Source organism: Varroa destructor, unplaced genomic scaffold (assembly GCF_002443255.2).
Source record: "Varroa destructor unplaced genomic scaffold, Vdes_3.0 BEIS01000001.1, whole genome shotgun sequence".
In the NCBI taxonomy this organism is placed as follows: Eukaryota; Metazoa; Arthropoda; class Arachnida; order Mesostigmata; family Varroidae; genus Varroa; species Varroa destructor.
In genome coordinates, this window is record NW_019211454.1 from 38458774 (window position 1) to 38482876 (window position 24103).

A 24103-nucleotide genomic window follows, 5' to 3' on the forward strand; every position below is an offset into this window, starting at 1 on the left:
CAATATTAAAGGCTATTATCGATGCACTTGTTACAGTAGTGACATGTTTTTATTGTGACTGCTTCGGCTAAACCGGCCTCCTACCGATAGCAGAATGAAGCGCTAATACCCTTTTAGCTATTTGTTCTCGCTGCTGATACTGCTAATAGCAAGGGCGCTAAGCAAATGAAGACACGGCCTCCAATTGGTGAGACAAAACGGCCACCTTTCAAAAGTATCTTTCTTTTTTTTGTCGTCAGCGCAAGCAATTTGGCTCGTCGCACGCGGCTTAAGATCCGAAATCGAAGACGTAATCGAAGCTATCGTTAGATACCGCATCAATATCAGCAGTAGCAGAAGAAGCCAGCGGCATAAACAACACACAATTTGAAACAATATTACAATTATTAGACCGTTACACGGCGAGACTGAGAGAAGAAGCAAATGAGCAGAAGCACAAAAAGAGAAATGATCGTATGATAGTTTACTCGGTGGAATACGATTTGGCATCGCAGCGTCCTTCGCTCATTCGTACGTCTGCCGCTCAGCGACGACGGCGACGATAACTCCGCTGGGGGTAATAGCAACAGGCGTCCGAACTTTCACTTCTGGAGTTCACTGACGGTGACTGATGTCGACGGCTGGCTCGCGTCCGCGCGAGTAGTCCTTGCGGCAATAATCAGCGGTATCAGCCAATGAACTATTAAATGATGCCTAACATCAGGGGATCGAAAACTAGGAGCAAAAAGCTTGCCACTTTGCCGCCACTTTTAGCTGACCGGTGTCACTCCGTTGGAAGACGTTGGCTTACGAACAGGGTCCAGCCATTCTTCCTTACTGAATATCGCTATTAGAGGAATAAGAGGCAAGGCTAACAAGTATGGAATTAAAGGATGAATGCTACGTACAATGGCATTGGTTGTATCGTAACCTCGTGGAGAGGCGTCGATTTACAGTGGCTAAGCTTCCGATGGAAATGAAAGACGGTGGTGCCTTTAACTGGAGTTGAATTTGATCATCGCTCTATACTAAACATGAAACATGTTCCCAGTAGCTTTCGAAACTTGAACGAAAAACTAACCGATATCAAATCGTCCGTTTCGATCGCAGACATCCAGGTATTTTCATGCAGCGTCTTGAGTTCATGCCTTTTTCGCTCTATGCGAGAGGTACATGCTTTCTTCAAGTTGTACCGCTGTGAAGCATCCATTCTGTTTCGAGAAGCCTTTACAGCCGTATCTTCTTCGCTGAAGACGTTATCAAATAATTACGTTTTGAATATCATTTGAAATTTCGACCGGGGTACCTTTTGGCTCACACCCCCATGCTCGTGAGTTAACTACGATCATTATTGAGACCTGCTAAAAAAAGGCATCGCTTTTCAAATCAGTTGCTTCACTGGCATATATTAATATTATATGGATTACCTGGCGTTATCGATTTATCGCTAACATCGCAGTATACAATCGTTTTCCTTGGATGATCCACTGGATCATTTATTCGTATAAATATTTATCTACCATGGCATAATGCGCATTTTCAGCTACTACGATTGCGAAACGCTTTTCCCTTACGCGTTTCTTCCTTCTCCTTCTGTCGTACTGCTTGTTCTTCATCGTCGTCATACTTGTTCCCTCACCGGTAGCAGCAGCAATTGCTTCGGTAGCTGAAACAGGCGGCGTTCAGTTCAGGCAAAGTATTCTAACGTTGCCACTGTAGGCGCCGGCGCTCGGTTGGAGAGTCGCGTCCGTCTTCATTTGTTCGTCACACGCGACAAAGTGGCACAGGTACAAACCAACTGACGGCCAGACGAACCGGCAAACTAACAACTGAACATGACACACACACATCGACGTGCATACGTACAACCGTCTTAAAACGAGTTCCCTGTTTGATAAGCGTTCACGACGGCGGCAACAACCGCATCAGCAGCTGAAGCCCAAGCGCAAGGCAAAGCAAAGGGAGGCTGGATCGAGCCAGTTAGTCAGTGCGATGCTATAGTGTGATTTGATATCGTTCGCCTTTTCTTTCAGTTTTCTTTTCTCATTGCTCTATTCATTCATCTAAACAATCCTTCTCTCTCAGCCAACAGCCGTCCGTCCTTTTTATCCTTCGCTTTTCCTCCTCCAGCTCAGCCTCCTCCTTCGCTTTCAGCAACAACTACGACGAAGTTACTCCTGTGCTATGGTAAACGATAGATTCGTTCAATCGGCGCGAGAAAAAGAAGACCCCGCATCTTTTTTCGTCTTTATTTTCATCGCGTTCGCCCGTTCCCGCCTCCCTCCCCCTCTCAATGATGTTATCATATCTCAACAAACGAAATGCAGACACCATTAATACTTCTTCTGCAATCATGGCAACGGCACCCCTAAACTACAATGACAACAGCCCCCCAAACGACGGCTTGTCGCAACATGTTCTAGACAAGCGGCACTAACGAACAGTACCAATGATACCGGCACCAGAAGACTTCGGACTTCGAAGGTTAACGTATAGGATACTTGCAGTTCACCTGCTCACTCGTAGATGATGTCGGTTGTTTTTCGTTGAGAACCCCTTTCGTTGCCCCTGGCCGAATCCTTCTCATCAAGCGAGAATAGTAACGAACCTGTGGCTCAAGTTAATAGCGGCTACTCTTTATACGACCCTATTTTAGTCATAGCTCATACGATAGGCTTAACTACTGAAGTTCGCTTGGATCAACCGAAAAACTGGTTAAGGTAAGCAAACTTCAAAGTAATCCTTAAATTTGGCCTAATAGTGCCAGCCATTTAAAACCAGAAGGTCTCCGGCTTTTTACTTACGAATTTGTTACTAAAGCAAACTATTGTACGCTTTTATACTATAAAGTTTAGACACACACAAATACCGTTGAAACCATTGCGCATGCCCTGCTAAAGCAACGATAGATGAACCGATTTGTGATGCATTACGCTAAGAAATAAACTATACAGGTACTTAAAAATTTTATAATTATTCATAGTTAAGTTCAATGACATTCAGAGTCGAGATCAGATAAGACAGTCACCGACATCGATTTCAGAGAGCCGATAAATGTGCGCACATAAGATAAAAACGAAAACAATCGATAGGATTTATTAATATTTCGTTTTATTGACAGGCAAAAATACTTAGAACATGCTTTAAATAAGCTGGATATTCTTCGGGCCTAAGGGATTACATAGTGGACCACGTTTGTTCCCGCCTAAAATTTTTAGGCACTAGCTCTTTTTCGACAGATCATACTCCCCCGACAATAGGGCAGAGAACAAAACGCACATATGCGCTTCAAAAAAAAGACATACATTTATATACATATGACATCTGCAGCGAACCTAAAATGACAAATAGTCCAAACGTTGGAAATTGGATTTATCGTTGAAAAACGTATTGTCGAAGCAAAAAAAGGAACCGAACGGACAAAATCAACGGTCTTTGATCCTACGTATTATGCGCCCATACATTTGATGCATTTCGGTAACCTGCACGTACAAACACTCGACGACATTCCAACTACAAGCAGAAAGCCTGAGGAGCGTATCATTATCAGTTAGTGTACTGTTTTGAGCTTGCGACAGACGGCTAGTATTCGTAATGCCCTTGTTGGGTGGATATATACGGAGGAGGCAGAAGCACACGCTGCCGTTGTTGTTGTTGTTGGTCGGAGACGACAGAGAGTCCCGGTACTGGCAGTGGTACTAACGATTTTGCTAAGCCTAATTCAACGAGATTTGTTACTACAGCAAAGAAGGGGAGCTGTTGCATTGCATCATGGCGATCGCGATTATTTTTGCTGCTCAAGGCTTTCCTCCTCTAGTTCGTGGCACTGCCGCCGTTTCCGCCGTGTGCTTTTGACGCGCGCGCTTCGTCCAGCCGCACTTGACTAGCTTGGCGCCGCTGGCACCATTTGAACTGGTATTAGCAGAAGACAACAACGCAACGAAGATTAAATAAAGGCTACTACTCCATGACCACGACCACAAGTGTGGCGGGAACACCCGCGGCGTCCCAGAAGCTGAAGTGGCAGCAGCTAAAGATGATGTGAGATCAGCTCAGGCTATAACGGAAACGATCCGTCGTTCTCTGCCTCGCTCCCTTCTCCTTTCTTTTTCCGCTTCGTCCACTTGATCTTCTGCCACAATGCATTCAACGTCATCCAGTTCTTCCATATCGTCTCGTCTCGTCTCGTCAAGAGGTAGTAGACAAACGAGCACCAGACCTTCCCATACAGACGCACAGATAGGTTGTAGTACGGCTTGTAGTGTTGCCGTTGTTACTGATTATTGCATGTGGAAGACTGGCAGATATAGAAGAGTCAACAACAGTAACAGATGAACGACAAAAATTAGGATTGACATAGCAGCTATTGCACTCGTTATAATCATTTACGTATAGACGGCATCCGACTTGCGATAGCAGTCGCAGTGGCCATGGCGATGTCCCGAAGAAAAGGAAGCAATTAGCTGGCTGGTTGACGGGCAAGCTGACTGTTTATATATCGTTCTTCCATGTATATATACATAAGGATACATGTGTGGATCTGCATAGCTACTTCTCGTCTAGGTAGAGAATCCAATAGAGTAAATAAAACACTTGCTTTCTATTCAGGACCAGGTTGCACGCGTTGCGCTGCCGTTTCTTTTGCTGCTATCGCGGTATCCGAAACGCTTATCTACACTGACGTGCGCCGCAGCCGTCGCGGCCGTGGCGACGATGCGCGAGTTGCGCGTAAAAGTAGTAGCAATAGCAGGACCAGCTGAAGCAGCGGAAGGAGAAGCTCTCGGACAAGTGGGATAATAAACAGGGAAAGGTGAACGGGAAAAGGGCAGGCGAGAAGGAGAGATGCATTATTGGTCGCGACATCATCACTGTAACCGTTATCCTCCGCATATTGCTACAGTCATAATCATTATCATCGTCATCGGCGTCGTTGCTGCTTTTGCTTTATCTGCTGCTGCTGGCGTTGGCGGTCTAATCTATCTGTTCATGGCTGTTTTGCCTTTCATCAGTGTATCGGCAAGCCTGAGTTCCCATTAATTTATTTGTACATTCATTCTGCATACATCCCTGTAGCTGCTACTGCTGCAATTGCGATTGCTTTCATTTTCGCAGTTCATTCATCCACGCTTCGGTGGTTCGGTTTTCTTCGACGACGGTAATAGCCAGGTAGTCAACAAAAAAAAAAAAACAGGATCAATCGAACGGTCTTTTTGCAGTCAGCACTGCCAACGTGTTTACCTACGCGCACGTGCATACGTGCCTTACTTTAGACATATGTGTGTGCTTTGAAGACGTCCATCTTTTTCTTCCACTTCACCACAAGCCTATCACCTACACCGAATACGGCCTACCTGCTATATACTGCCTGACGCATTGTCCGGCCATATAGCAACAGATTCATTATGGCTTGAGGGGCCACACTGTTAATAACAACTGTCGTGGAAATGCTAGCAGTAGCAGCAGTGCATTGACCCTTAAACACCTATAAATTCCCTTTCAGTTTTTTTCCCGTCTTTTTTTCATGAGGTGTTTGTGTGTATATGCGCGCGTGGCCGCGTTTCGTCTTTGCATGTGTCTATGCGCCTAATGTTTCTGATACTGCAGCGATTCATTTCGCCGATATCGATAGATGTAGCGGGAGCAAGCCCACTGATGTGGGCCTTTGGCCTACCGACCAAATTGAACTGAAAGCTATGTTTTTTAGAATCTGCAATAACGGGTGAGATGAAGGCTTAAGAGATCTGTTTGTTTGCCTGTTGGAAATGTAGCCAGTGTCTTAAACGAAATGGTAATAATAAAGCTCTGTAAAGCGATGAGAGGGCCTTGTTGTCTAATTGTACGTAACAATTAACCGTCACCATACGCAAAATTAGGCATAGTACGCAACAAGCAAAAAGAGACAAACGCCAGCTTAATAGAAATGCGAACACAACGTGAACCTAGCCGTTTTTTGCCTAGTCTTGTTATTACCAGCTCTACCGCTCCTATCATCATTCAGTGACCTTTCAGATGCCACCGTTTACTAATGACGCCGACATAGAATACCTTGCATTTTACGACTCTAACGAAAGTGTCGTTTTTTCTTTAATTTTCCTTCGTCCTCCTCGTATCATATACTGGCCTGCACGTGTAGTCCTTTGCTTGTTTTCCAGCCGATAGACGTTCAATATGGAATAATCGGAGTCAGTTTTAGGTCTTCAACTAGCCTTTCTGTCTATCCGTCCATCCGTTGGTTCGCTTGTCCATCAGCCGTCTAAAGGCTGTTCCTTCATCGAACATTTTCGTTGCGTTTCATTGTTAAACTATATTCGACGACTTATGCCGACAACCAGACAGACGAACGGAAATAGAGAACAACACATGTTCGATGGATTCAGCTTATGCGTTGCAGCGGTCGCTGGTGTCGCGTTATCGCCGCTGCCGCTACCACCACCAGTAGAAGCAGCAAGTAAATGTAACGCAGATCGAGCGTCCATGAATTTTCTCTCTCTCTCTCTCGCTCTATCTCGATATATTCCTTTCCTCGTCCTGTTAGTTTTTTCTGTTGTGTTCTGTTCTTTCTGTGCTTGGGCGGCAGCCCAGCCACAAGGGACAGGCAAACAGACGAACGAACAGACAGAGCATTCAGTCAGCATTCTAACTACCAGGAGGTACGAACGCGTCATCTGACTACGTGTCTCTTCAGCGGCTCTTAGGCTCGAGCAGCCACTGCTTGATAACAGCAGCTCTTGTTTCGAATTTTCTACTTTGATTGCAGTGACTCACTCTCCATCGGCTTCTCATTCTCTCAGTCTTCATGCTGAGCATCGGTACCTTATCATCATCATCACCCCCTAATTTTTGTTCAGTCCAGACGGCTTTTTCGATAGCTGTGCTGCCGGCATCTGCATCGACATTTGCATCAACAGTAGAAGCAGTAGCAGCAATTGCTTCAGCTATATCGTCACGATTATCTGGCCACTTTGTGCAGGTATCTTTAGCGTTTACCTCGTTCTCTATAGTGGTAAAATTCGCGCTGGTGCGTCATGACGGTGAAGCGACTAGAGTGATTCGACCTGATGCCACTATCGTCGTTGTCAGTTGTTGTTACTGACAGATGAGTGGCGGCTGACCACTTGGTGGTAGAATTTGTTGAATTGTTGTTGGTCGGTGGCCACTAGAACTACCAGTTTTTCAGTTACAGGTATCCTACCCATCCACCTCATCTTGTCAGTTTACTCTCGGTCAATCATCGGCCATCCATAGTCCGTCAGCTTTCCTTCTTCTTTTTGCTCGTAGTCCGGACCGATCGATCCGTTCGGTCGCCTACTCGTTCACACATTTCGTCGATACTCGAATTTGACTGCCATTCCCGTCTGTCCCATTGTGTATTTCAGCCGTCTTCATCGTCTCGTCCACGCGTTATTTACCTTTCATGACTGGAAGGACTTTCACTTTTCGATGACCATGTATGCGTATGTTTGCACGTTACTGCTGTTGCTGTTGCCGGTGAAGATGTTAGTGATGACGGCAAACTCGCCGTGATCTTTTTTGGCTCGTTATCGAACTCAACTGGCTGGTCGATCTTTAACGCCGCAGTCTTCGTGCCAATGAGCCAACAAACGCTGACGTTTTTGATCTCTTTTTCACGGCTCAATCTGACTTATTATAAATACATCATTCATACTGCCATCGTTGCCGTCTCAGCGCTTGTCTGCTCTATTATGTTCTAGTTCGTTTACCATGTTTGCACTCGCACGTTCGTCTTGCTTCCGTTGCTGTTAGCCCAGCTGTCTCGACGATCTGAGACCGCGTAGGCAGACAGCTAAAGCCTATTGCGACTTGCAATGGTTGCTTTTGTCGCTGCATCTGTTTGCTCTAAAGTCCTAGGACTGTTTGGGAGCAACGGCTACGTGCTTTGGCCTTCCCATGTATTTTTCAATACTGTCATCGTCGCTGTCCGCCAGATCGAGCACTGTCCCTAGCCATTCTGTTATCCCTATTCTGCCTCCATGAATACACATATCCGACGATGCATCGCAGTCACAGTGTCTGACCATAAAACGGCTGAGCGCACAGAACCATACAAATTACGGATTTCACGCTTGAATACCGCGCAATAGTACAAATGACCACGTCACCGTGCTTCGTTGACTTGTTTTTCGGTTGATTTACTTCCTTTTCCTCGTTTGCTCAAGTCCGAGTCATGGCGCGCTAGCCTGAATAACCAAACGGCGTAACCAAGGAAGAGTCGAACAGTGAAGACGCTGCTCCTGCTCCCACTGATAAAGATGGTCGTGATGGAGACATTGATGACTGAAGATGGCTAACGATGGAGAAAAACTGGCAACTACTGACTCTAACGGAATCGTCGCTCGTTCGCGCTCTCTCTCTCTCTCTCTCTCTCTCTCTCTCTCTCTCTCTCTCTCCCTCTCTCTCTCTCTATCCCCCTATCTGTTTTTCTACCACTCTCGCGATTATATCCTTTCACCTCTTTGCTCGCTGTGTCCACGCTTCGATCCGTTTGACAACGACCATTTTCGTTCCATCCTCCGTTTAACCCATCCAAAACCACCACGATCACCACTAAAAATATTACATATATGTCTGTACATATATATAAATGACGGTATGCCCGAGAAGTTTCCAATGTATGAGCCAAAGAGCGCAGACATATAATACAACTCCAAATTGTACTGCCCATACGCATGTGCTTATATATGTTTACCAAATATACATCCTTCTATTCTAAAGCCTCCCCCTGGTTTTGCGATTTTACTAGGACTTACGTAAGTCATAGCTCTACGGCAGCGTCAAGCCACAACAGATATTACAGGACTATTCGTTGGATTCAACTTACGTTGATTTTGTGTTTGTGTCTATGTGTGAGGGTTTTTTTTCCTTAATTTCGTTGTTAGCGATAGTCATGTTATCGTAGCGCGCGGTGCGATGGAGTGTTCCTATGCAGGTTTCTTCGCAGTCGCCGAATTAAGTTCCACTGTGGCTGTTATTGGTGCCTTTTATTGCGCCACTGAGTTCTCTAAAGCTAGATAAATAAGTTACTTGCGCAGGTTATTTTCTTTGTCTACCCCTTGGCACAGCGGTAAGGATTGCCTCTAACGATGGCGCCCGCGTCCTAGGCGAACGTGCTTTTCCCCGTCGCCCACAGCCGGCGACAGCCATCGTAGAGGCGGTCCTCAGAGCCTCCATCCACAACTGATTCCAGTCTATGTCCGGCTGGCCGGCTGGCTGACATCGATGCATCTGTTAGCTCGCCGCTTCTTGAGTCTACCACGAGCTTGTGCTTTCCATCTGTCGTCTATCTGATATCTGTTTGGGAAGTTACGATTGCAATTGCAACTTGTGCCGCGAGAATAAGACTCCTACTACTGACGCTGTTACCGTTATCAGCATCGCTATTACATTAATAAATAAAGAACCAGAGGCAGCCAAGACTGGACTAACTAACGTGCGCTGCTCTACATTGTCGTTGTCTGTCTTGCTTGCCCTGTTGCTCATTCCGCTTTCCACTTCAGTTTCTTGCGGCTCGTTACGAATGATAACGGCATCACCTCAGCAGCAGCAGCAACTACGGCTATGACAGCGTTTACCGTTGTCAGACGTAGAGCAGCAGAAGCAGGCAAACCCGCCAGGACGCAACCGCAGGAATCGGTTCCTTTTCCCTGCCTTTAACAAACATCTGCTACAATGAAACAACGAAACGGTGCCAGGCCGCCACTGCTGTCTATGCTACTTTATACTCCACAGGAGACCGCAATTCACGCTCCAGCCCGCGTTCGTTCTCACTGGATTTGTCATCCAACTGCGTCGAGCTACTCCGCGATTGATTTCATTACGCTTCCATGTGTGGCGTTATTTCGCTCTCTGCCACTCCTGTTCATTATTACTGCTATTGCAGCAGCTCGTCCGTTCGGTTGCCTTTTGCATACCTTGTAGTAAATCGCTGCTGATCGTAGACGCCACTATTGCTACCGGTCGAGTTAAAGGAAGGGTGAGATTTTATATCGTCTTTTAACGTTTGATGCACAACGCGCACGAAAGACTAATTCACTAAAAGGAAACAACAACAAATGTCATCGTTTTATATAATACGCAGCCCTATACTCTATATGTGCGTACTGCGGCGCAGGCCAGCCACATATCTGGATATTTACAATAATAATACACCACAGAATAAACTCAGCAACTGCTGACGCTGCTGCTGTTGCTGTTATCGACGGCGAAACTGAATCACGCTGCCGAGTGCTACTCGTAGTTCCGCAATTGGCAGCATCGTCGTAGCCGTTCATACTGCTGCCACTACATTGCTGCTATGTAATCCTACCCAGCCGCCGCCGCCGCCGCCGCCACCGCTTTAGCATTGAGTGCTGTTCCTGTTGCACTCACTGACTCAGTTTCTCGCATCGGCAACGTTGACGGCGGTTAACTGTTAGCCCGCAGCGCTTAACCCTTGCTGCTGTCCCCGGAGCCATTGTAGCTCAAAGCCTTGTAATGCTCGCATCTTTGTAACCCTTGCGGGCAGCAGCAGCAAGAGCAATGGGCGATGAAGAGGCTATGGTGGGGACGGTGCTAATGACGTACGGCGTATGTCATTAATGTTCTCGTCTTCGCCGTCCTCCGAACGAATACCTTGGCTCGCGCCTTCATTCTCGAAAACTTCGGTCTGCCGACTTAGTCTGCTGTGACTCCCCCGTTCCCTTTTTCCCTCGTTTGCTCTTAGCATCACTAAGATCCGTTACCGTCAGCTGAGGCTCATCTTTTTGTTATCCTTAGTGAAACGGCGCCGCAATTGTCGCTACCGTTGCTGCCACTTCTACCATCGTCAGCGCAGCGTCGCGGCAGTGGCGACAGCGGCCATTTTCCTCTTCCTGTCCAATCCTGCCGCCATCACCTCGCGCCCGATGCACCTACCTCCAATTACATCTATCTGCATTTATTTATCTGCTTCTCTTTCGGTTGCTACTGCTGTTACTTCTGTTGCTGCTCCAGGTTGTCCGACGCCCGCCGTCGCTGCTGCTACTGATGTTGCTTCTGTCGTTGTAAATGCATATTCAGTGGAAACTCTTCTATCAGGAGCAGCTGCCACAGAAAAGATAACGGCATAGACAATATGACGTATGGCGCGGCGCGCCGCCGATAACGGGTAGCGCCATCGTCATGGAAGTCTTGTCTTTTAGCCTTTTCGTTCAACAACCGCCGCCGCCGCCGCCGTCGTCGTTGTTGTTGTTGTCGTGCTAGTTGTGGCGCACTATTGTAACGGTAAACTGGGTCATTCATCCCATGTACCATCATTCGCTCTCTTTTTACGTTTTTCATTTTATCAAGTTTCCTCTCGCTCTTTATAGATTTGCGCATATCGCGCGCACACGTTTTCTGCTTGATACTGTTTCGCCTTGGGTTATTCTATCTCGTACTTGTCTGCCTCTCCCGCCTCCAATGGGGCTAACGACGCTGGTGATGCTGGCGACGCCGGCACAGCTTGTAGCAGTCATAGTAAAAGTCGTAATATTCCAGCCAGTGCCACAGCATGCCTACTTTCACATTTCCCTGTAACAAAGGCGCTATTGCAAAATCTCACCAGCAAAAGGGGCTGGGGGTGGTAGACGCGGGCTAGGGGAGGTTACTACTGCAATCACTACCATCATTTCGCTCAGCGTTACGTTTCGCGTTTACTGTTCATCCAGATAGAACAACAACAGCAGCAGCAGCAGCAGCAGACTTACACATTGAAAATGAGCATTTGCTCTCGTTTTTGACCGGCCTGTAGCAGCTTGGCCAGATTCAGCCTCATTAGATTCAGAATCAGCATCCGTAGCGTCAGCAACAATAACGACACGAGCGAATCCGCATTACTTTTGTAGTTCTTTCCTATTATTAGAAAGGCAGGAACAAGACTATATGCCCATTCAGCACATTGCATTCATTGGCCGTAGATACCCCATATATATATATGGGTATAAAAGATGTTGGCGTCGACTCTTTGCTGCCGTCCATGTGTCCTGAGCTGCCACAGCTGCTGTCGTTATATTTCGCCTCTGCTACTTCGTCTGTCGGCTCACATTTTTACACCAAGAGATTTCGTTGAAACCTTTTAGCACGAATTATATGTACATATGTATATATATATATATAATACCGTCTGACAATTTGGGATGCATAAGCACACCAGATAGTTCTCATTAGCCGGCCGATTAACAAGTGGTAAAGTTCAATTTACAAAGGCAATGCATTATAACTTTATAGTAAATACTACTGCTAGTTGAAGGTCTGCCGGCTGTCAAATGTAGATAAATTAATGCTGATATCTATTGAGGAGCAAACCTTGAACAAGCTCTTGATTGTTAAATACGTTTAACAGGCCAAATTGTTCATTTTTATCTGTGTCTTTCAGTCGGCATCAGCTGGTTCATAGCGCCACCAAAAACCATTCCTGTCCATACTGTCCCTTGGTAACAACATTTAAACATAACCTCAAGTCGCACGTGCGTAATATACACCCAGAAAAAATGCTCAAGTGTCCTTCGCCCAAGTGTCCTATGCTGTGTCTCTCGCAGCAGGAACTCGATAAACATGTTCAGCAGAAGCACTACGCCAGTGCCCTCCTTGGATTCGTTGATTTTGCCCAACAGAAACGGTAACTAACACATAATGGGCCTACTATAATGTACGGTACAAATAGGCAGCACGTGTCGTTCAGCTGTTAGAATTCTGGATTTTCGATCGGGTTCCCAAGATCGGAAGAGACAGCAGGCCCGCAACCCAACTATGTCCAGAGTCCATGCATATCAGTTAGTAGGAACACAATTTACAGGCCACAAGCGAAGTTCCGAACCGGAACGTGCAGGCAGAAAGAACACGTCGGACATGCTCCTCCAAGTTGATGACATCAACTAAAGAAATCGTGTTCATCGAAGGACACGTGATGTAACGTTCACTCGAAGCAACTGATAGTCAACCGAAAACAGCTGCTCCTAACTAAATGAAATAACCGAGACGCTGAAGGCGTTATCAGGTGAGTCGAACGAGACGCAAAATACAGGCACCGGCTGCAGCAGCAACAACAACGCACGAAGAAACGCGTCAACGGTAACCTAATTTACCAGATTAGGTTCAAATAGGTACTACAATATACATATGCAATTCGATAGAAAAACTGTCACGCTCAAACGCATAACGACGTACGACCAGCTGGCGTCCGAGAAGGCGAAACCTTAACGGGAAATCGACATTATCAACAAAGACAATGCATGCGGTAAATTGACCTAATCATGTGCTACTATGTTCTTTGCCCCAATAAAAGATACCGCTTGATGAAATACACGGCCGTCTGATACGTGGAGATAAGTATTAAGCGTTTCTTTAATGAACTAATTGTTGTCCCTGTTCGTGGTTTTGGATTATTTTTGCTCATATTTGATGAACGTCCAATGCACTATATATAATATAACGCCGCCAGTTTCGGCCAACCAGAACGCTGAAGAGCTCAGCGTTGTCGTCGTCGTCCCCGATGGAACGAACGACAACCTCATCTGGAGCTACGTGGTTATTGGAGCCGAATTTTAACAATGATTTGGAAAAAGACTTCACTGTCATTGACCGCTGCTACTTCATCAGTGGCGCTGCAGAGTGGTAAACGTTAATTTTGTGACGAGAGGTTCTAAAGACGTCGCGAATAGCCACGGGCCTTCGACGAGACATACCGGAGCAAACGGAGAAACACGTTGCACGGCACAGCTACAGAAAATACTCACGGCTGAACGATGAATGGATCGAATACTGGTGGTAACGACAACAATATCAATCTGACATTAAAAAGATACTCTGTAGTAATATAATGACTGTAATTAATAGTAAGTGAAAGAGGCACTATCGACTATACCTAATAACAACGGCAACAAAATAAAACTCTGATTCATTAAAGATGTTGTAACAATAAGTGTGGATGCAAATGCGAGAAATGTGAGGAAAAAGTGTCTCTGCACACGAGTCAGTCTCAGAAAGGGAGCGAGCGTATGTAAAGCTAAACACCTATTCCATATGGATACTAACAGCCTAAACGACGATAGCTGTGACATTCCCAACAAGTATATGTAATTACTATTTATAGAGAGTGATGATGATACTAAGTTGCTAACTTGTCAATGGACACCATTTCCACAACCAGGAAACTGCGCACTGGTGTTCCTAACTTGCTCAATAGTGTATAATATATATATATATATATATATGTATGTATGTATGTATACATACATACATACACCTAAATAACGGATTAATGTATGAACACTAAGACATACACATTCAATAGCAATTCCACTGATAGTATACGACGACAAAGTACGAAACAACAATCGTATGTTGTTGTACAGATATTGTTGAAGACAGACAACTTTTGTTGAGGCGGCAGAATTGGACCGAGGTTCTCTACACGATCTAGTAGAGGTGCATTGAATTAATACTCTTCTTCGTTAAATTTTAATAGCTAGGCAAAATAGAGCCGATTATCGCGTACTGCTTCTCACGGTTGGCGTCACACGCTCATTGCGAGAGGTATATCCTGTTAATCTAAATAAATGTAATCAGTTCCTTAGAATTGACGACGGAGACAGTCTGCTGTACCGAATATAGTAATGGGCTATCGCCGCGAAATAGCTTTACGTCCATTTACGTTTTAGATTTACACACCCTATGGCATATATTGTTGTAACAGGAATTTGCCATTCTCGAACAAATTTTGATTTCGTGGCTCATTCTCAATGAGAACTCAGCCAAAACAAACAGCTTTTGTTGCATAAGGAGCTCTTATGAAATTTTAACCACACCACAAAAAGAGCAAACGATATAGATTAAACACACGACGAAGGTAAACGCCATATAATACTCGAAATAAAAGTATACGTAGGTTATGACTACGTTAGGAGAAGCTAGTAAAGGTCGGACCTGCATAAACTGGATGATTTATAAGCTGGCACCTTGCCACATACTGACTGACCTAACTGTCAATAATTTATACAATACCAAGTTAAATACGCATCAAAATGGATATATTCGATCCTTTTCAGTGTTTATCGGTCATCGAACCAGTCATTACACTGGTCAAGTACGCTTATTAAACAACCTGCACAGTGTGTTAGAGAATAAAGGAGTTCTTTTGATTATTAAGACAACAGTAGCTACCTGCTTCAGTTTATATTATCCCTCCGATTTACTTTGTATGAGCTTGTTAACGGAGTCACGCAAACGATCACCGAGCGTAGGGCACAACTAATTTATTGTTAGTTCATCAAATCCTTCGAGCAACTTTGTCTGTCAATTGCGCCATCTTCTGGCGAAAAAAAATCAACAAATTCAACTGCGCCGTACTCGATGCTATCTATCATTGTTCCGGACAGGGTCGAATCGGTAATTTCACTTTTCAGCCTCTTGGAGTACGCTTATTTTTTTTATCGGTCACTAACTACTCCATCAAATGGATGGAAAAATTGTTCTCAGAACAAGAGATGAGAAACAAATCTGCCCGTTAGTATTTCTCCATTTCGCCTAAGTACAAGCCAATGTCGTGCTGTCCAAATTTTCTGTAAATATACAGTTCGAATGGTGGCTGTTTTGCTATGCAAGCTTAATTGGCCTAGTTAGAGATATCAGACTGGAGCTGCTATGAACTTTGTTAGCATCTACTGCTGGGCCGATTACTTCGGCGAGATGCTGACTGCCGAAGTTGCTGAAGAGTTGGTCAGCTCGAAGGAAGGGAGGCACTCCGATCTCTATGGGGAGGCTGACGACCGCCCTGCTGTGATACCTTGCCAACAAATGCCGCGGAATTCACCATCCAAAAATAATATATCACGTCCCCGACGAAATCGCAGCAGTTGGGCGGGGTACACAGAATGGTGCATCATTTAGTGTTAACCTTTTGCGGTCTGCCATACGCAAGTTGATGCAGTACCGGCGGCAGTATAATTTAACAAGTTACAATCTTCGCTTCTATCCCATTACCGCATGATAACAAGTGAGCCGACGAAGGCTTTCCTTTTTGAACGGTCAGATATATAGTATACTTTTCCATTGAATTCACTGAGATGATGCTCAACGTATTTTGCTCATTTGTTTTTCAACGGAAGTAAGCTAGGACAGCTATTGCTACCTCGGCATAAGAAAATCTTAGATGTCAAGCCTTGCCACCTTCGCCGTACAGGTCTAGACGTCCCACAGTATCGCCACTCGTATCGAGAAGTCTAACTTCACTATGGTCGTTGTATGATCGTGCAGATGCCGAAAAACAATACGCCAAAACTATAGCAAGTGAACACAAGCTTTGTTGAATACTCCAGGACTCGAACGCCAAAAAGCACCAGTTTTGCCTTCCAATATCTTACACTCCGTAAACCGTATGTTTTTTTTACTAATAAATACTGTTCATCATTAACTATGCTTGGCTTTGGTAAGCCCTACTATATAATAACTAGCTAGTTCTATCCTGCTAGATCGCCCCCATCGTATACGAGTTTAGGGTGGGGTGAAACACGCCCACGTCAGCTCGCAAACGCAATACACAGTCGTCGAAGGTAGTCAACGCATATTTCTTGAGCTGATTTCTTCTAAATCGACAAGTAACTGTTACTAATATAACTACATAGATAAAACTGATCTAATTATAATTTCTACTAGCTGCAATATTATATATATATATATATATATATATATATATATATCAACCTGAATAATATATTACCTAAATCTAAAGATAGCCACATATACAGATACGAAGAAATAGTTTATTAAGTATAATAACAATAATAATATATTACCACTATCACGCATTATTTCTCATATGATAATATAATAGCTACAACGATATTGTTGGTTGTGCATCACGTGATCGTATCACGCAAAGTAGAGAAAGCAAAGAAATATGAACTATTATAGATAATCTATTTTGATAAAGCGATCTTGGGCCTACGTCCCATCGAATTTTATGGAAAAACTAAAAATCACACACATACTAATGTGATAGTATCAGTTATTTACTGTACTTATGGACTTACCATAATGGTTTTCTACTAAAGACTATGCTGTCCCCTGTTTTCATGACTCAGATGTACATATATTATCATTACTACTATATATGTAGGCAAATATTATATGACACCAGCGCGGTTACTATTGCTCCCCTGACATTGTGCTCGCAAAAAGATGAAGAATAAGCTCACAGTTCGGATCAAAAACTTCCATTGTTGTTTTTTATAGACACAACGAAACATAGAAGAGATCGAATGACTGGGGCATCATAGATCAGGGTAGCTAATAGAATAGAAGATGTCGCAAGAGCGAAAGCGGGCACACGAACCGAATACGAAATGGTTGATTCCTGCATTCATCTATAAGTTCATCTTATAAACTTCGTGTTACCACTTAAAAACAAAACGACCATATTATGGAATCCATTTGATTCAGAAAAATACCTTGACATTTTCGCCTTTTCGCTGTCGCTTTAATTGCAAGATTGACAATCTGACATTAGTCGTAAGAAAAACTGATACCAAATCGAAGCGAGCTGACAAACCGAGACCGCATTTCTCCAGACAACACCAACAGAAAGAGTAAGGGGATCGAGCCAGTTCAGATAACTGACCATAACCGGGAGATTTAAAAAAGCTTTAACTTTATCCTATAAACAAACGTAATGACAAAATGATCAAAAACAAAAATTTACCACATAACTTTCGCATCGAGCAGAAGGATTTCATATAGCCTAAAACTACACACTGGGATAACGTAATCATTGCGAAGAGTTGATTCGATAATAAGACGAAGTAGTCAGTGATCAAAAATTATACAGCAAGGTTCTTCGTCTCTGCACCACCTAGGTGTTAAAGAGTATTATTACGACTGCTTACTAAGCAACTCAAAACAAGTCGCTATATAATTTCTTGCTTGGTCTTTCTTATTTGATCTGTACTGTAAAAAGAAGAACGGAGGCATACGAATGAGATAAAAAGATGCTGTTTAAGAGACGACGAAACAAGCGAACCTGCTGATGGATGTTACTCCGATAATATAACAATGATGATAAGTAAAACAATTATATATATATATATGAGGACATGATGATTGGTTCATGACATAATGCTAAAATAAACTCAATATTACCATGTATGTAGAGAACGAAAGAAAGAGATCACATTCAGTAATGCCACCTCTGCAACCAGCCTCTGGTTTTCCGATAGACGCAACACGAACATGGAAAGGACGCGAGAATCTCTACTTACATCGAGAACAATGTGTCTGCAAACTATGTAATTGTCGAAATGGATCGAAGTGTTACATGGTGAGTAACTGTAGTTTTGGTTTGTACTTGAGAACTCTATTTGTCTGTTAATATTAATCCTCAATGTCGCTTTTTGGCCATCTACATCTATTACGCGTCCATTTGAAGCCAGAATGTGGCATTGGACTACATCGCAATATCCGTTCATAAAAATTCAATGCATATCGTTCTCATCGGTATGTACCACTGCAACATTTACTACAAGAAGCTCACAGTGAGCACTGGCAAGAGTGCACGCGGGCACAATTAGATCAAAAGCGTTCCAAAAAAAATCAACACATACAGCAAGTGCTATTATATAGGCAGTAAAAATAGTCAATAATTTATAATACACGCTAATAATCAGCGACTGACATAGAAGAGTATCGTGAAGTGCGGTGTCTATCGAAACCATCATAGAACAGTGGAAATTAGCCCTATACGATCATAATCAATCCAGATCAAAGTAGTATATCAAAAAGAATTTACTTCAATTTCATTGATAAAAGTCTTGGTTGCATTACCTGAATATGACTCAATAGAATTGGTATTTTCACTCTACATTACTCAGCTGTTATTTGAATACGAAAGCGATGGAGCTCGTTGTATCTTCATTCACGGCGTTACCTGACTTTTCTATTTTTTTTTTCTAAGCGCCCTTATGGTGTTTACCACTAACGCTTTGCTTTTGTGAAGCTGTAGTCTTTATACAGCTTCGTGTCATCTTCAGTTTCGGCCTGATATCTGTTGTCGTTGTTGGATAGTACTGGCTTGGGTTTGAGTCATGGCGCTGATCAACCGGTTCATAGTCCCGAGAATCGACTGTTCTGGAGGTTCTCGACAATCGCTGTCTTCTCGCTTCGTTATCCTTGGCATACGTGCACTTCGGCAGTACGAGAATCGAATGAGACTCTTCGTTTGACTCGACTGTCGTCATGACGAACAGTCGAATAGATAATGACAATAATAACAATCATATACATCAGTACGGAAGTATGAGGAACGTTGCATGCCCAACTAGCGGCTGCTGAAGACTGCTTTTTGGCGGATAGCACCTGATGGCTTACAGGTGGAAACGAAAGCGAATCGCAGTCGCCTTCAGCAGAGGTTGTGAATTCTACGGTGTGAATTCGATTGACAGCAGTGCTAGGTAGAAAAAGAACCGTCTTCTGACTGATTGACTGCTGCGCTAATACTAACGCTAGCGTCGACAGCAGTAACGACAGCAACGATACGACGGTCGGTGTCTTGACTCAAGGTGAAGACACTCACCCTGTTGGTCGGTCGAGACAGGCATCGCACTCCGATCAATCGGCAAAATCCACCCAAATGCAGAAGGACCAGTTTGGACCAAAAAGTTGAAGTAGTGGAACAGAATCAATAAATGACCAGAGGCAGCCAAAGCCGCGGCAGCGTCTTGACGAAACATCACACATCAGCATCAACCGAAAATCTTCTGTTGTAATCGCGTTCGCTGTTTGGTGACCAGCGATTGGCCGTTGGTTCGCCGTGGTTGACGTGTGTCCATTAGTTTGTCAGGGCCGATCAAAAATCAAGTCAAAAAACAACAGACATGCATATACGCATTCAGACATATGGACACAAACAGAAAAAGAGTAAGCGAGCGAGCCTATGGCGAAAATGTGCTAAGGTGATCACAACGACCAGCCAGTAAAGCAAAGCAGTGCACTTATTATATACTGCCCGCTTTTCCAATTTGACCGTTCGCAGGCTTGCATTCGCTCGCAAATAAGGCTGGCCGGCTATCCCCCACTGGTCACTCACACCAATTCTTAGATCGATTCAATGATATCCTCCAGCTGCCCAGCTTGTGTCATATATTTGAAAAGCTCTCATCTTGAGCAGCTCGCTTTCGACGACGATGGCGAAAAGCACGCAGTCCGCACTCGTCAATGACATAAAATAATAATCCGTCTCGTTCTTCTCTGATTGTGTTGCTGCTGACCGCAAAAAGAAGACCCCCATTGAAATCCCAACACAAATACACAAGCAAAACATATGCACGCTTCGTTGAACTAATGTTTCAACGAGAAACAACCGTATCAACAAATGAAATAGAGATTCAGAAACAGCAACAGCTGATTAAAGCATCTCTGGTCGCATGTGCATACATAGCTAACAAGAATACATAGGTCAAGTTTAGACATACACACATATACTTATATGCTAGAAAAGACAGATACGGATGCGCAAGCTGGCAGGGGTAATATAAAAAAAAACCCTTACTATGTAGAATAAGACGTTGCCGTTTCATGTGCATCCGGCGGACAAAAAGATAAGAATATGTTTAGCTCAGTCGGGAACGCATAGATGATAAAAAAAGAAGTACCCCCCCCCCCCCCCCATAATATCTTCTCGGCCCACTCCTTTCCACTCATAATGATGATGTATTGTATAGTTTTTTGATAATATTAATATAAATAATAAAAGTAATATTTATTTGTTGTCATTGTATCCCCCCCCCCCGCTGTGTAAATACTTGTCGTGAGGTGGATGGTCATTACCAAAGTTTAATAAACGGGTTATTTTGGTCTTACAAAAAGAAAGTCTTGCATTTTTTATTTAGATAAGTAGATAAGTTAGCATTATCGATTACGCAGCGGCAAACTTTAGTTCGGTTGATTGTAATCTTGCAGTAAAAATTTCATCCACAGAGAAAATACATTAATTTCAATAAGATTTGTTTTCGAAATGAGTGTATAAGTAATAATTAATGTAATTATAGAATTAAAACAGGTACATGCTGTCTTCCCGGTTGGGAACGGCTTTTTAAAATAAGAAGTCACTACTTAGCTCGAAATCTATGCAAACAAAACGATAGCTTGAAGCTAACGCGGCACCTCAATTTGAAAAACTTACGGTTTTAGGATGAAACTTGTTCTGAAGGTAGCCAGCCCAGGTATCCTTAATTATGAAGTCACTGGTAGCCGACTTCCCGCCGCCCTCACCTAACTCCTCACTTTTTGATGAACGAGCTAGAGGTTCGGCTTTGTGGATTTGCATCGTTCCTAACGCATACCACGGTACACGAGGTATCCAACAGCAACGGATATTTTCGCATTATTAGCAACTGGTGTGATTAATTCAATAAGTACAACATACGGACTATCCTACTCTGTAAAGAAAAGCTCAGATGAAAAATCTTGTTGCCAATTAAAGATCTCATTCACCAATTAAAGAAAATCCTAAATGCATTTAAAAATATCAGCCGTTCAGCCTTTGCAGAGATTATCAAGTTCTAAGATATGTCCAAGGTGATCTATTTTAAACTCAGAGTGGCATGTTTGAACTCATATAAGTATTTATATCTGATTAGAGATCCAAGCTTGAATAGATTTTTGATTTCCTCAGCTACCGCCACATTGAGGAACTATTCATGGAAACCTTCTCACTAAGCATCCGTTTGTCACAGCAAGCATAAAATAGCAAGTTTTTTTTTAGTCAACAGATAAACCTCAACATTAGAATAGACAACAACATGTAACCTACAGTCAGACGATTGCTGTGTTTTTAGTAAACCATCAGAAACTTCTCTTTGTGTTTTCTAAGTATGCAGCCAAAGAAACGCTTGGAAAAAGCGCCAACATTATTGAAAAATAGATAAACTAGTAAATTCTTGTCCGTTGCTTCATGCAAGTATTCCAAAACTGTAAAACAGAAAATTTCTACACACAGCCGTATACTTCACTTAATTCATTATTCCATAATAAATCAAAACAGTTAGTTTTCTAAAGCCTTGTAGGAGTTAGCGAATGGTATAAAATTACATTCAGACCTTTGCCGCTACCTTTTTTATACAAGAACAACGAATCTAGCTATATGAAAAATGTGCATTACCGTCAGTGTACTAAATTAATCACAGCTTAGAGACATTAAAACCGTTAAAAACGCCAAAATGGTATCACAATTTAGACATATGTAATGATATCACGCTACTTGTCTCTAAGTTCCACAGGATTTCGACTTAGTGCTGGTTACTAATAAACCCGTTATTTATTCACATAGGTTGTGTAGTGTATATTGTTGTCCACATCAGTACCATGTCGAGGATAGCGAAACAATTACATTAAAGCATACACAGGAAAGTTATGAAAAAAAGTGGAAGCGTTCCCTTTCTTAGATCATAACTAAAAGGGTAACACCGATGTATCTAGTAGAAAAATATGTACTTGATACTTCGTTATTTTTTATAGTACTGAAAGGTTTGTCATTGTTTATTCAGAGAAATCATTTCTCAAGCATTTTGGCCACAACAATTCGTAGTAACTATATAGAACTTGGAACAGTATGTGGCATATTTTTTCGTCAGCCATTGCCTGTAACAAAATAGGAAATATTTAGTAAAATAAGCACGTCGCGGGGAAACTTACAATGACTCACTGGTCGAATGTATGCTCGCGCCGTAACGAAAAGACTCTATAGGAGAACTTTAATAATGCAATACTTTTAGTTTTGTTTATGCTGAAAAAAAATAGGAACGGTGCCACAGTTTAGGCCTGGAGTACTTTAAACAAATAACAAGAAAAGTTTCATACGCAGGTAGAGAAATAAAATAGCAGAAAACCAAGTATTTTAATCACTTATATCTTCCGTATATTTATCCATATCGAATCACTTGCCAACGATCAGCAAAGTTAGCGTAGGGATGCATTTAGGGCAGCTATGAAATGCTTTGTACGCGTTTTTTTTTCTTACTTTCCGCTACTTGCAACTTTTCCGCTTTTACGTAAACTAAGACTGAAGCCATTAATCCTAGCCACCATTACCATAGTTCCTTCGCGTATTCGATGCCTAAGACACCGTAGTTTTTGTGGCTAATATACAGCTACTCAAAAAGATTTGTGGGAGAGACTCCTATTCTGTTTGCACTAGAATCCCGAGAAATGACTAGCAACGGGTCTACCTATAGCCACGCAGAACATTAGCTTTTCTAGTGCAGTGATTACTTAGATTGCTTTCTATAGTGTACCTAAGAAGTAAAAACACCAAAGGTTCCACCTAAAATCCCAAGGGTACCAAATGCATTCAGTTTCATCAAGAAGTCCTCGAGTTTATATTTTTAGCTGTTTTCACTAGCTAGGTTTGCGTTACATTCACAGGCTATTGAATCACAGAATATTCCACATATCCTTAGTACATAATTCAACTAGGTGTTTTATAGCTGGAAATAGCTGAAACCAGACTTGTAAGTAACACGACAGATCATTAGTATAAGGCCATCTGCAATAGGTTGTCGTTATGAGCGTTGATGAGAATATTATTATTCTGGTTAATTGTGAACTATCAGTAGTTTAATTTCTTTCTATTATTTCATGTTTGAAGATAACGCCCTTAGAAACACCAAAATAACCAACAAATGTGTTCCATGAATAAGTGTATTAACTATATTGTTGAAAAAGCTATTAGGTTGTAGCTGTTAGAGACACATCGGTCGTCACTCGATGTTACCTTTATTATAAGTAGCATTTTACTTCTAACCACGCAAAATATTAGGTATTTAATACTTCTACGCCTTGACAGTGTCCCAGGAATAGAGTCAATCTTCATTTAATATAGTATGTGTACATTTTTTTAGAATAAACATTTAGAAAAGGTTCAAGCTTTGGTGATAGAATCAATAGGTTACCGACCCTATCTATGACAACGACCACTAAAAATTGGCCGAAGGCCTCTTGATTTGCCTTTCAAATATGTCTCTCAGAGGTCGGTCGACGGCCAACTTGTTCCCGTGCGTCCAAAGAATTAATCAGCCAGCACTGAAAAAAGCTTCGTAATCACATTGTAAAAAATGAACTC

General features: G+C 42.9%; 2 protein-coding genes across 16 annotated transcripts in view; one reads left to right on the top strand and one right to left on the bottom strand.

The window, feature by feature from the left end:
* The window catches only part of LOC111243410 (zinc finger X-chromosomal protein-like), a 54781-nt gene extending 33902 nt beyond the window's left edge, over positions 1 to 20879 (top strand). For 11 of the 14 annotated variants that reach the window (XR_015322383.1, XR_015322377.1, XR_015322376.1 and 8 more), the window contains exon 3: positions 12371 to 15151. Coding sequence is in view for 2 of the 14 variants with exons in the window: in XM_086981782.1 (XP_086837908.1) it covers positions 12371 to 12617 (247 nt within the window). In the remaining 12 variants the exon portion in view is untranslated. Of the gene's footprint in view, positions 1 to 1522; positions 2700 to 12370; positions 18308 to 18982 lie in introns of those variants that run through there. The other 3 variants (XR_015322388.1, XR_015322389.1, XR_015322378.1) reach the window with 3 other exon arrangements.
* The window catches only part of mst (misato mitochondrial distribution and morphology regulator), a 57015-nt gene that overhangs the window by 29545 nt on the left and 3367 nt on the right, over positions 1 to 24103 (bottom strand). For both annotated transcript variants that reach the window (XM_022788899.2, XM_022788890.2), the window contains exon 4: positions 21167 to 21315. In XM_022788899.2, coding sequence (XP_022644634.1) covers positions 21167 to 21315 — 149 coding nt within the window. The remainder of the gene's footprint in view (positions 1 to 21166; positions 21316 to 24103) is intronic.